The sequence below is a fragment of the Phocoena phocoena genome, chromosome 10, assembly GCF_963924675.1.
Source record: "Phocoena phocoena chromosome 10, mPhoPho1.1, whole genome shotgun sequence".
In the NCBI taxonomy this organism is placed as follows: Eukaryota; Metazoa; Chordata; class Mammalia; order Artiodactyla; family Phocoenidae; genus Phocoena; species Phocoena phocoena.
Window position 1 is genome coordinate 68047407 of NC_089228.1, and position 13503 is coordinate 68060909.

At 39.9% G+C, this 13503-nt stretch overlaps 1 protein-coding gene across 1 annotated transcript; it reads left to right on the plus strand.

Moving 5' to 3' along the window:
• The first annotated feature begins 7379 nt into the window (after positions 1-7379).
• Positions 7380-8117, plus strand: LOC136128876 (14-3-3 protein theta). The gene has a single exon (XM_065884877.1). It carries the CDS (start codon positions 7380-7382, stop codon positions 8115-8117), a length of 738 nt encoding a protein of 245 aa, XP_065740949.1.
• The last annotated feature ends 5386 nt before the right edge of the window (positions 8118-13503 follow it).

A 13503-nucleotide genomic window follows, 5' to 3' on the forward strand; every position in this document is an offset into this window, starting at 1 on the left:
AGGACTTCAACATATGAATTTTGTGGGGGACACAATTCTTCCCATACAAGCCTCAGTAGTGAAATTTTCATATCAGTTACTGTATTTTTCAACTCCAGAATTTCTATTTGGTTCCCTTAAAAAAAAAAATCTCTTTATTGATGTTTTCTATTTGGCGAGACATTGTCCTCATACTTTCTTTTAATTCTTCAAACATGGTTTCCTTTGATTCTTTGAACATATTATAATAGCTGATTTAAAGTCATTGTCTACTAGGTTCCACTTCTGGGCTTTATCAGGTATGGTTTCTATTGACTACTTCCCCCCACCCCGCTGTGTTTGGGTCATACTTTACCATTTCCTTGTGTATTGAAACTGAATATTTAAAATAATGTGGCAATTCTGGATATAAGACACCCACCCCCTTCCCAAGTTTGTTTTTGTTGCTGTTTTTCAGTGATTTTCCTGAACTAATTCTATATAGTCTGTATTTTTTGTCATGCATGGCCACTGAAGTCTCTGCTTGGTTAGCTTAATGGTCAGCTAATGACTGGACAGATTTCCTTAAATGCTTGAAGCCAGTAAATCTCCTAGCCTTTGTTGGGATGTGGCTTCAATGAACTAATAGGCAGTTTACAAATCTGCCTTAGCCTTCACCTCCTGCTTGTATAGAGCCTCACCGTCAGTCAGAGGTGAGAGATTAGGGCATTCTCAGGTCTTTCCTGGGCATGTGCACAGCCCTGCACATTCATGTGGCCTTCTAGATACCCAGGAATATTCTGGGGCTTTTCAGAGATCGCTATGGGCAACTCATTTCCAGATATTCCTTTTAAGGTTTTTGTTATCTCCATCTGGTAATGATGCTTCAGGCAGCTGCTATGTTAAACAATTGCCACTGATTATTTTTGATAATGCCTTGCAAATAGAACTGTTTGCACAGAGTGACCTCTGAGTCAGGTAAAATAAGACAAGCCATGAGAATGGAGACTTTCAGCAAGCTGCCAGTTAGGTCAAATAGTGACAATTCTCTGGGGATAGGGCTTTTGGGGAGCTCCAAACCTGTTTTATTCTCTTCAGTGGCTTCTAGGTTGCTGTTTTTCACAGCCACCATAGTTACAAGGCTGGTTTTCAAGTCTACCATGGAGCTGGCAATAAGGAGATAGGATTGGGGCAAGTTAAAATGCCACAAAGTGCACTGTTCTTACTGAAACAATTTTTTTTTTTTTTTTTTCAGTACGCGGGCCTCTCACTGTTGTGGCCTCTCCCATTGCGGAGCACAGGCTCCGGACGCACAGGCTCTGGACGCACAGGCTCAGCAGCCATGGCTCACAGGCCTAGCCACTCCACAGCATGTGGGATTTTCCCGGACCGGGGCATGAACCCGTGTTCCCTGCATCGGCAGGCGGACTCTCAACCACTGTGCCACCAGGGAAGCCCTGAAACAATTTTTATTGAAGAAACACTCCTTGGATTTTTGCAAGTCTTTGGTTAATTTCCAGAGTTCTGAAAAAGTTGATTTTGACAAATTCGCCTGTTTTCATTGCTTTTATGAAGGACTGTATTTTCAGAGGTCCTTACTATGCCACTTCAGAAGTTGGAATTCCTGAATCTTTTTTTAAGAAGTTCTAGGAATTATAATATACATACTTAACTTTTCACAGTCTATTTAGAATCAATATTTTACAACTTTCGTGGAATATAGAAACCTTATCACCGTATAGGTCCTTTTGCCCTCCCCTATTTATGTTATAGTTGTCATACATAGTATGTTTATATACATTGAAAGTGCCATCAGACAATGTTATATTTTTTGCTTTCAACTCTCATGTAAACTTTGAAGAACTTAAGAAAAACAGTCTATTATATTTACCTAGATATTTTCCATTTTTATTGTTCTTCCTTCATTCCTGAGATTTCTGATGTGAAATCTACAGTTGTTCTAATTGTTGTTCTCCTATATGTGATACGTGGTTTTTCTCTGTTTTCAAGATATTGTCTTTGCTTTTAGTTTTCAGCAGTGTGATTATGACAGGTGTGGGAATATATTTCTTTGAGTCTTTCCTGTTTAGAGAGTTCTAGGCATCTGGAATCTGTAAGTTTATGTCTTTTGCCATCTTTGGAAGTTTTCAGTCATTATTTCTTAAAATATTTTTTCTGCACCAAGTAGTTTTTCTTTCTTCTTTCATTCTGGGACTCTGATGACACGATTGTTAGACATTTTGGTATTTCTCCACAGGTCCCTGAAGCTCTGTTCAATTTTTTTCCCTCATTTTTTCTCTTTGTTGTTCAGATTGGAGTTTCCATTGATTTATCTTCAATTTCAGTGATTCTCCCTCTGCCATCTCCATTCTGCTATTGATCCAATCTAGTGAAACTTTTGTTTCTCTTACCATATTTTTCAATTCTAAAATTCCCATTTGGTTATTTTTTAATCTTTTCTTTCTCTGGTGAGACTTACTATCTTTCTATTCATGTTAAGAGTCTTCAGGCCTTCTATTAGATCGTGATTATAATAGCTGTTTTTTTCAATTGTGGTAAAAAAACATATAACAGAAAATTTACCATCTTAATAATTTTATTTTTATTTATTTAGGCTGCGTTGGGTCTTTGTTACTGCACATGGGCTTTCTCTAGTTGTGGTGAGCAGGGGCTACTCTTCATTGCGGTATGTGGGCTTCTCATTGTGGTGGCTTCTCTTGTGGAGCATGGGCTCTAGGCACGTGGGCTTCAGTAGTTGCAGCATGCGGGCTCAGTAGTTGTGGTGCGTGGGCTCTAGGGCGCGCAGGCTTCAGTAGTTGTGCGCGGGCTTGGTAGTTGTGGCTTGTGGGCTCTAGAACACAGGCTCAGTAGTTGTGGTGCATGGGCTTAGTTGCTCCACAGCATGTGGGATCTTCCTGGACCAGGGATCAAACTCGTGTCTCCCGCATTAGCAGGCAGATTCTTAACCACTGCACCACCAGGGAAGTCCACCATCTTAATAAATTTAAAGTGGATAGTTCAGTAGTGTTAATTATATACATATTGTTGTGCAACAGATCTTTAGAAGTTTTTCATGTTACAAAACTGAAACTCTTTACCCATTGAACAACAGCTTCCCATTTCTTCCTTTCGCCAGTCCTTGGCAATTCTACTTTCTGTTTCTATGTGTTTGACTACTTTAGATACTTTAGGTACCTCACATAAGTGGAATCATACAGTATTTGTCTTTTTGTGACTGGCTTATTTCACTTAGCATAATGCCCTCAAAGTTTATCTGTGTTATAGCATGTGATAGAAGTTCCTCCTTTTTTAAGGTTGAATAATATTCTATTGTATGCATATACTACATTTTGTATATTCACTCATCCTTTGATGGACACTTGGGTTACGTCTACCTCTTAGCTGTTGTAAATAATGCTTAGGGAACATGGGTATGCAAATAGCCCTTTGAGACCCTTCTTTCAGTTCTTTGGGATATATACTCAGAAGGAGAGTTGCTGAATCATATGGTAATTCTATTTTTATTTTTTTGAGGAAACTCCATACTGTTTTCCATAGTGGCTGCACCGTTTGACATTCCCCCCAACAGTGCACCAGTATTCCAATTTCTCCACATCCTCTCAACACTTGTTATTTTTTATTTTTGTTTTTTTGATAGTGGTTGTCCTAATGAGTGTGAGGTGGTAACTCATTGTAATTTGGATTTGCATTTCTATAATGATTTGTGATGTTGAGCATATTTTCATATGGTTGTTGGCCATTTCTATACTTCTTTGGAGAAATGTCTATTCAACTCTTTTGCCCATTTTTAAATTGGGCTATTTGTTTTTATTGTTGTTATTGTATAATATCTGTTTTAAAAAACCCTTTGTCTTGGAGGATACAAGATAATATACAAAAGTCAATCACTTTCGTATATACCAAAAATGAACAAATGGAATTTGAAATAAAAAAATGCAATACTATTCATGTTAGCATTCCCCAAAATGAAACACTTGGGTATAAATCTAACAAAATACATACAAGGGACTTCCCTGGTGGTCCAGTGGGTAAGACTCTGCGCTTCCATTGCAGGGGGCATGGGTTTGATCCCTGGTTGGGGAACTAAGATCCTGCATGCCACACAGTGCAGCCCAAAAAAAAAAAAAAACCTAAACAAAAAAAATATATATACAAGATCTATATGAGGAAAACTGTAAAACTCTGATGAATTAAATCAAAGAATTAAATAAAATGGAGAGATATTCGATGTTCATGGATAGGGAATTCTCAGTATTGTCAAGATGTCAGTTCTTCCCAACTTGATCTATAGATTCAGTGCAATTCCAATCAAAATCCAGCAAGTTATTTTGTGGGTATTGACAAATTGATTCTAAAGTTTATGTGGAAAGCGGGAATAGAGGGAATGTACCTCAACATAATATAGGCCATATATGACAAACCTACAGCTAACATTATACTCAATGGTGAAAAGCTGAAAGCATTTCCTAAAAGATGAGGAACAAGACAAGGATGCCCACTCTTGCCACTTTTATTCAACGTAGTTTTGCAAGTCCTAGCCACGGCAATCAGAAGAAAAAGAAATAAAAGGGATCCAAATAGGGAAAGAAGAAGTAAAACTGTCACTGTTTGCAGATGACATGATACTATACATTGAAAATCCTAAAGAAGCTACCAGAAAACTACTAGAGCTCATCAATGAACTCGGTAAAGTTGCAGGATACAAAATTGATACACAGAAATCTCTTGCACTTCTATACACTAACAATGAAAGATAAGAAAGAGAAATTAAAGAAACAATCCCATTTACCACTGCATCAAAAAGAATAAAATACCTAGGAATAAACCTACCTAGGGAGACAAAAGACCTGTACTCTGAAAACTATAAGATGCTTATGAAAGAAATCAAAGATGACACAAACAGATGGAAAAATATACCATGTTCTTGGATGAGAGAATCAATATTGTCAAAATGACTCTACCACCCCAGGCAATCTACAGATTCAATGCAATCCCTATCAAATTACCAATGGCATTTTTCACAAAACCAGAGCAAAAAATCTTAAAATTTGTATGGAGACACAGAAGACCCCGAAGCAATCGGGGTCTTTTGCCAAAGCAATCTTGAGAAAGAAAAACGGAGCTGGAGGAATTAGGCTCCCTGACTTCAGACTGTACAGTAAGTCCGCTACACATGAACCTTCAAGTTGTGAACTTTCAAAGATATAAACGTGTGTTCTCATGTCCAATCACGTACGTTAGTTCATGTGTCTGGCATACATTGTCACACGTGTGCATCCTCTACAAGTGGTTGTACAGTACTGTATAGAGTACAGTAGTACAGTATCTTTATTTCAAGCCCAGGATGTCCGGAAGCAAGTGTAAAAGCAGTGGTATATAGCTGATTGTGTTAGTTGGGTACCTAGGCTAACTTTGTTGGACTTAAGAAAAAATTGGACTTACGAACATGCTCTCAGAACAGAACTCGTTCATATGTAGGGGACTTACTGTACTACAAAGCTACAGTCATCAAAACAGTATGGTACTGGCACAAAAACAGAAATATAGATCAGTGGAACAGGATAGAAAGTCCAGAAATAAAACCACCCACCTATGGTTAATTAATGTACGACAAAGGAGGCAAGACTATACAATGGAGGAAAGACAGTCTCTTCAATAAATGGTGCTGGGAAAACTGGTCAGCTACATGTAAAAAAGTTAAATTAGAACATTCTTTAACACCATACACAAAAATAAACTGAAAATGGATTAAAGACCTAAATGTAAGACCAGATACTGTAAAACTCTTAGAGGAAAACATAGGCAGAACACTCTTTGACATAAATAGCAGCATAAGTGACATAATGACATAAATATGACAAATATCTTAATGACATAAATATGACAAATATCTTTTTTGAGCTGTCTCCTAGAGTAACGGAAATAAAAGCAAAAATAAACAAATGGGACCTAAGTAAATGCAAAAGCTTTTGCACAGCAAAGGAAACCATTGACAAAACAAAAAAACAACCCAGAGAATGGGAGAAAATATTTGCAAATGATGCGACTGACAAGGGATTAGTCTCCAAAATTTGGAAACAGCTCATGCAGCTCAATATCAAAAAACCAAACAACCCAATCAAAAAATGGGCAGAACACCTACGTAGACATTTCTCCAAAGAAGACATACAGATGGCCAAGAAGCACATGAAAGATGCTCAACATCACTAATTATTAGAGAAATGCAAATCAAAACTACAATGAGATATCACCTCACACCAGTCAGAATGGCCATGAAAAAAATTCTACAAATAATAAATGCTGGGAAGATGTGGAGAAAGGGGAACCCTCCTGCACTGTTGGTGGGAATGTAAATTGGTACAGCCACTATGGAGAACAGTATGGAGGTACCTTAAAAAACTAAAAATAGAGCTACCATATGATCCAGCAATCCCACTCCTGGGCGTATATCTGTAGAAAAACATGGTTCAAAAAGATACATCCGGGGCTTCCCTGGTGGCTCAGTGGTTGAGAGTCTGCCTGCTGATGCAGGGGACATGGGTTCGTGCCCCTGTACGCGAAGATCCCACATGTCGCGGAGCGGCTGGGCCCATGAGCCATGGCCGCTGAGCCTCCGTGTCTGGAGCCTAAAAAAAAAAAAAAAAGATACATCCAACCCAGTGTTCATTGCAGCGCTGTTTACAATAGCCAAGACATGGAAACATCCTAAATGTCCATCGACAGATGAATGGATAAAGAAGATGTGGTACATATATATAATAGAATTTTACTCATCCATTAAAAAGAATGAAAGAGTGCTATTTGCAGCAACATGGGTGGGCCTGGAGATTATCAAACTAAGTGAAGCAAGTCAGACAGAGAAAGACAAATATGATATCACTTATATGTGGAATCTGAAAAAAATGATACAAATGAATTTATTTACAAAACAGAAAAACAGACTCACAGACTTAGAGAATGAACGTATGGTTACTGGGGGGAAGGGTTGGGGGGAGCGATAGAGTGGGATTTTGGGATTGGCATGTACACACTTCTGTATTTAAAATAACCAACAAGGACCTACTGTATAGCACAAGGAACTCTGCTTGATATTCTGTAAAAACATAAATGAGAAAAGAATTTGAAAAAGAATAGATACATGTATATGGGAAAAAAATAGTTGAATGCACAACAATGTGAATGCACTTAATGCCATTGAATTGTACACTTAAAATGATGAAAATGGAAATTTTTAGGCGGGCGGCGGGCAGGCGGGCTGCCGGGGCGGCGGGCGCATTGTCTGACGGCGCCGCCCCCGCCTTCTGCCCGCGACCCCGCCCCGCCCGCCCGCCCGCAGGCTCTCCGCACTCCTCCTCGGCATCCGGGTCGGTGCTCGCCCTCGCTGTCCTGTCCCCGGCCCCATGGAGAAGACGGAGCTGATCCAGAAGGCCAAGCTGGCCGAGCAGGCCGAGCGCTACGACGACATGGCCACCTGCATGAAGGCCGTGACGGAGCAGGGCGCTGAGCTGTCCAACGAGGAGCGCAACCTGCTCTCGGTGGCCTACAAGAACGTGGTCGGGGGCCGCAGGTCCGCCTGGAGGGTCATCTCGAGCATCGAGCAGAAGACCGACACCTCCGACAAGAAGCTGCAGCTGATTAAGGACTATCGGGAGAAAGTGGAGTCCGAACTGCGGTCCATCTGCACCACGGTCCTGGAATTGTTGGATAAGTATTTAATAGCCAATGCAACTAATCCAGAGAGTAAGGTCTTCTATCTGAAGATGAAGGGAGATTACTTCCGGTACCTTGCTGAAGTTGCTTGTGGTGATGATCGGAAACAAACGATAGATAATTCCCAAGGAGCTTACCAAGAGGCTTTTGATATAAGCAAGAAAGAGATGCAACCCACACACCCAATCCGCCTGGGGCTGGCTCTTAACTTTTCTGTATTTTACTATGAGATCCTTAATAACCCAGAACTTGCCTGCACACTGGCTAAAACGGCTTTTGATGAGGCCATTGCAGAGCTTGACACACTGAATGAAGACTCATACAAAGACAGCACCCTCATCATGCAGTTGCTTAGAGACAACCTAACATTATGGACGTCAGACAGTGCAGGAGAAGAATGTGATGCGGCAGAAGGGGCAGAGAACTAAGTGCATCCAGGGTGTCATCCCTCTTCCCCTCAAGAAACCTTTTTACTCATCTCCATTCCTTATTCCATTTGGATTTCCTATAGCAAAGAAACCCATTCATGTGTATGGAATCAACTGTTTATAGTCTTTTCACACCGCAGCTTTGGGAAAACTCCATTCCTTGATTTGTGTTTGTCTTGGCCTTTCTGGTGTGCAGTTACTGCTGTAGAAAAGTATTAATAGCTTCATTTCATATAAACATAAGTAACTTCCAAACACTTATGTAGAGGACTAAAAATGTATCTGGTATTTAAGTAATCTGAACCAGTTCTGCAAGTGACTGTGTTTTGTATTACTGTGAAGATATGAAAATGTAGTTAATTACAGTTTAAAGAGTTAAAAAGTGTTCTGCATAACTTCCTGATTTCTACATTCCCTCCCTTACTCTTCTTCGGGGTTTTTCTTTCAGTAAAGCAACTTTTCCATCCTCTTAATATATTCCTTTTTGGTAGGAATCCAGAAGTATTAGATTGAATGGAAAAGCAGTTGACATTTTGAGGCTGGAGGTCACAAATTAAAACGCCTCCTGTATCATATATGATGGAGGTCTTGCGTATCTGTGACAACAGGGAGTTTCCTCATTCATTCTTCATTTGCTGCTGTTTAAGTTGACAACTTCCCTTCCCAATAAAAATTCACTTACACCTCCAAAAAAAAAATGGAAAATTTTATTTATATTTTACTCCTATAAAAAAACAAAAATATATTTGCAATAATATATAAAAAAAATAAATTCTCTGTGGATAGGCAAAAGATCCAGAATAGCCAACACATTACTGAAGGAGAAGAACAAAGTTGGAGGACTGACATTACTCAACTTCAAGACTTACTATAAGGCCATAGTGATCAAGATATAGCAAAAGAATAGACAAATAGATTAATGGGCAAAATATAGAGCCCAGAAATAGACCTGCATATATATATAGCCAACTGATCTTTGACAAAGGAAAAATGGCAGTACAATGGAGCAAAGATAGTCTTTTAAAAAATGGTACTAGAGAGAGAAAAAAAAAATGATACCAGAACAACTGGACATTCACTCTTAAAACTCTTAGAACTTAATAATAAGATAACAAGGGACTTCCCTGGTGGTCCAGTGATTAAGAATCCATCTTGCAATGCAAGGGATGCCAGTTCGATCCCTGATCAGGGAACTAAGATCCCACATGCTGTGGGGCAACTAAGCCAGCGTGCCACAACTAGAGAACCCGAGTGCCGCAACTACAGAGCCCATGCGCTCTGGAGCCCTCGCACCACAATGAAAGACCCCGTGTGCCACAACTAAGACCCGACGCAGCCAAAAAAAAATAATAAGATAACAAACAACCTAATTAAAAAATGGGACAAAGACCTTAACAAACCTCACCAAAGATACACACATAATAAATAAGTATATGAAAAGATGTTCCACATCGTAGGTCATCAGGGAAATGCAAATTAGAACAAGATACCACTACATGCATACTAGAGTGGCCAAAATTTGGAATATTGACAACCCTAAGTGCTGATGTGGATGTGGAAAAGTGGGAACTCTCATACATTGCTGGTGGGAATGCAAAATGATACAGCCACTTTGGAAGACTTTGGCAGTTTCTTATAAAACTAAACATACTCTTAACATATGATCCAGTAATTGTGCCCCTTGGTATTTACCCAAATGTATTGAAAAATTACGTCCACAGAAAAACCTGCATATGAATGTTTATAGAAACTTTATTTGTAATGTCCAAAATTTGGAAGTAACCAAGATGTCCTTCAGTATGTGAATGGATAAATTAACTGGGATACATCCAGACAATGGAATATTATTCAGTGTTAAAAAGAAATAAGCTGGGACTTCCCTGGTGGTGCAGTGGTTAGGAATCTGTCTGCCAATGCAGGGGACACAGGTTTGATCCCTGGTCCAGGAAGATCCCACATGCTGTGGAGCAACTAAGCTCATGTGCCACAACTACTGAGCCTGCATTCTAGAGCCCATGAGCCACAATTACTGAAGTCTGCGCGCCTAGAGCCCATGCTCCGCAACAAGAGAAGCCACCACAATGAGAAGCCCTTGCACCTCAATGAAGAGTAGCCCCCCGCTCGCCACAACTAGAGAAAGCTTGAGTGCAGCAAAGACCCAATGCAGCCAAAAATAAATAAATAAATAAATAAGCTATCAAGCTATGAAAAGACATGGAGGAACCTTAAGTGAATCAAAGAAACAAAACAAAAACCATGCGATTTCTTCCAGTTTCTCTGATCTATAGGGACTTATTTCTTGCTTCTGGGATAAGAAATAGATGGTTTCTTGGAGCCCTTTCCATCTGCACCCCTTGCACGTTCCAGGTTTCAGGCTGCCTTTCAGTCCTGGCCAGGAGATACCAGAGGGGGAACAACTGGGAAACTCACCCTGACTTGGTGGTTCTTTGACTTCTGTTTTTCCTTCCTCAAGAATTCTGCTGGGCTTCCCAGGTGGCACAGTGGTTAAGAATCCACCTGCCAATGTAGAGGACATGGGTTTGAGCCCTGGTCTGGGAAGATCCCACATGCTGCGGAGCAGCTGGGCCTGTTGTGCCACAACTACTGAGCCCACATGCCACAGCTACTGAAGCCTGCGCGCCTAGAGCCCGTGCTCAGCAAGAAGAGAAGCCACCGCAATGAGAAGCCCATGCACCGCAACAAAGAGTAGCCCCCACTCACCACAACTAGAGAAAGCCTGCGCGCAGCAACAAAGACCCAACACAGCCAAGAATAAATAAATAAATTTATTAAAAAAAAAGAATTCTGCTACCATTTACTTTTCATAATCTTCAGATAGGTGTTGCATGCATTCTGCCTAGGTTATAAATTGCATTCAGTGGAAGAAATGGGATGGAATGTGTTTTCTCCATTTTGACAGGAATTGGAAACTTCTGTTTCTCTTTTTGTTGTTGGGTATTATATATATTTTTGGAAATAAGTCATTTGTCAAATATTTGTACTGTGAATGTTTTTCTTTCAGTCCGTGGATTGCTATTCAATTTCTTAACGGTGTCTTTTGATGAACAGAAGCCTTTTTATTTTGTGAAGTCTATTTTTCTCAATTTTTTTCTTCTGATTAATGCTCTCTGGGTCCTTTGTAAAAAATATCTTTATCTACTCCAAGTCTGCAAAGATATTTTTCTATGTTTTCTTTTTTTAAACTTCTGTTTTCCCCTGTTTTATTCAGATATAATTGATATAACATTGTATGTTCAAGGTGTACAACATAATAATTTGATATATGTATATATTGGAAAATGATTACCACAGTAAGTTAACATCCAGCACCTCACATGATTATAACTTTCAAATATACAATACGTTATTGCTAACTATAGTCACCTATGTTTTCTTTTATAAGCTTTTTTTTTCTTTTCTGTTTTTGCTCTTTGTTTAGGTCTGATCCATTTTGATTTAATTTTACATATGGTGTAAGGTAGGAATCAAGATTCATCTTTCCCTGATATATTTATCTGGTTGTTCCAGCATTATTCACTGGATTTACTCATATATATATATATATATATATATATATATATATATATATATATATAAGTAAATTTATCATTAATTTTCCTACGTTTTAAATGCATTCTCTCATTATTTAACGCTTTACATTAAAAGTAAACAAATCACAATTTAAAAGTAACTGTATTTCGGGGCTTCCCTGGTGGCACAGTGGTTGAGAGTCTGCCTGCCGATGTGGGGGACGCAGGTTCGTGCCCCGGTCCAGGAAGATCCCACATGCCGCGGAGTGGCTGGGCCCATGAGCCATGGCCGCTGAGCCTGTGCGTCCGGAGCCTGTGCTCCGCAACGGGAGAGGCCACAACAGTGAGAGGCCCGCGTACCGCAAAAAAAAAAAAAAAAAAAAAAAAAGTAACTATTTCAAATAATTGATTTCCTTTGTAATCCTATACATTGTATATTATGCCCTTTAAATTATTATTTTGAGAATGGGTTCACAAGCTTTACAAGATTACCAAAGGTATCCAACACATGTTAAGAATAATGTCTTAACCCATGTTAAGAACCCCTGGTGAGGTGGAAAGACACAGCTTTAGAACCAAAGAAACCTGGGTTTAAATGCTCATTTGTTGCTTCCTAGCTCTGTGACCTGGGGCACATCACTTAACCTTCATTCATTTTCCATACTTCCACATATTCAATAAATGTCTATTGCATACCTACTACCAGCCACAATATTAAATCTTATGGATTTAGTACAGACAGACATAACCTTTCCTTTACAAAGTTTACAGCTGAGTGGGGAGGCAGATGAGTCAGTGGGTCATTATACAAGACTGGTGAGTGCTTTGATAGTGAATGACAGAAGGCTGTGGAAACTTAGGGGGACTCCCCACTCAGACTTGTGGGGTCAGGAAAGATTACCAGAGATAAGAACACTAAACAAGCCTCAGGATAAGTGGACATTAGCCAAGCAAAGAGAGGGAGAAGAGCAATCCAGGAAAGGGGATGAACTCTTTCGAGAGGCATGACATGGTTGAGAAACCAAGGGAAAACCGCGATGGGGAGAACTAAGGGACCAGTAGCTCAAAGTATGACTGCAGAAGGAGTCAGATGGGAGAGTCTTGTATGCCATCCTAAGGACATTGGCTTCATCCTAAGAGAAGTGAGAAGCCATTGATGGGCTTTCATCATTGATGGGTGAAACAGGTAACAGGATCAAATTAGTTTTGTTTTTTTAAAATAACTTTGATTTGCAGAGACTGCACTAGAGGGATCCCGACTGGAGGGACAATGATTTGGAGATTATTGGAGAAATCCTGATGGGGGAAGGTGAGTGCATGGTTAGTGGCAATGTGGATGGAGAATGGATAGATTTGGGATAATTTTAAGGTAAATGCAATAAAGTATATACTGGAGGTTCTGGGGAATGAGAGAAGATTTCTGGTTGGACCAATGGTGGTGTAATTCATTGGAAAAAGAGCAGGCTTATGGGAGAATATAAGGTCAGACTTGAATCTATGGGTGTGAAGTGACTGAGGATGTTCGTCAGACTTTTGGCCATATTGGTCTGAAGATCAGAAGAGCCGTTTGGCAAAGGAAGTCATCTGTGTCCATATGGTAAAATGCCACAGGCGGCCTTCTTCCTCTGGACCTTTGTTCAATATCTGTAGAGAATGTACTGTATGCTGCGTGTTGGGGATACAGCAGTGAACAAGAAGACTGGGTTTCTGCCCTCAACCAGTTTTCCGTTTACCTCTCTAAACTTGTTACTTTTTTTTTTTTTTTGGCCGCGCCGGGGACCTTGTGGGATCTTAGTTCCCTAACCAGCGATAGAACCCGTGCCCCAGTAATGGAAGCGTGGAGTCCTAACCGCTGG

Bases quoted from the DNA above. Each gene is read 5' to 3' on its own strand.
- LOC136128876 (XM_065884877.1), top strand. From the start codon at position 7,380: ATGGAGAAGACGGAGCTGATCCAGAAGGCCAAGCTGGCCGAGCAGGCC.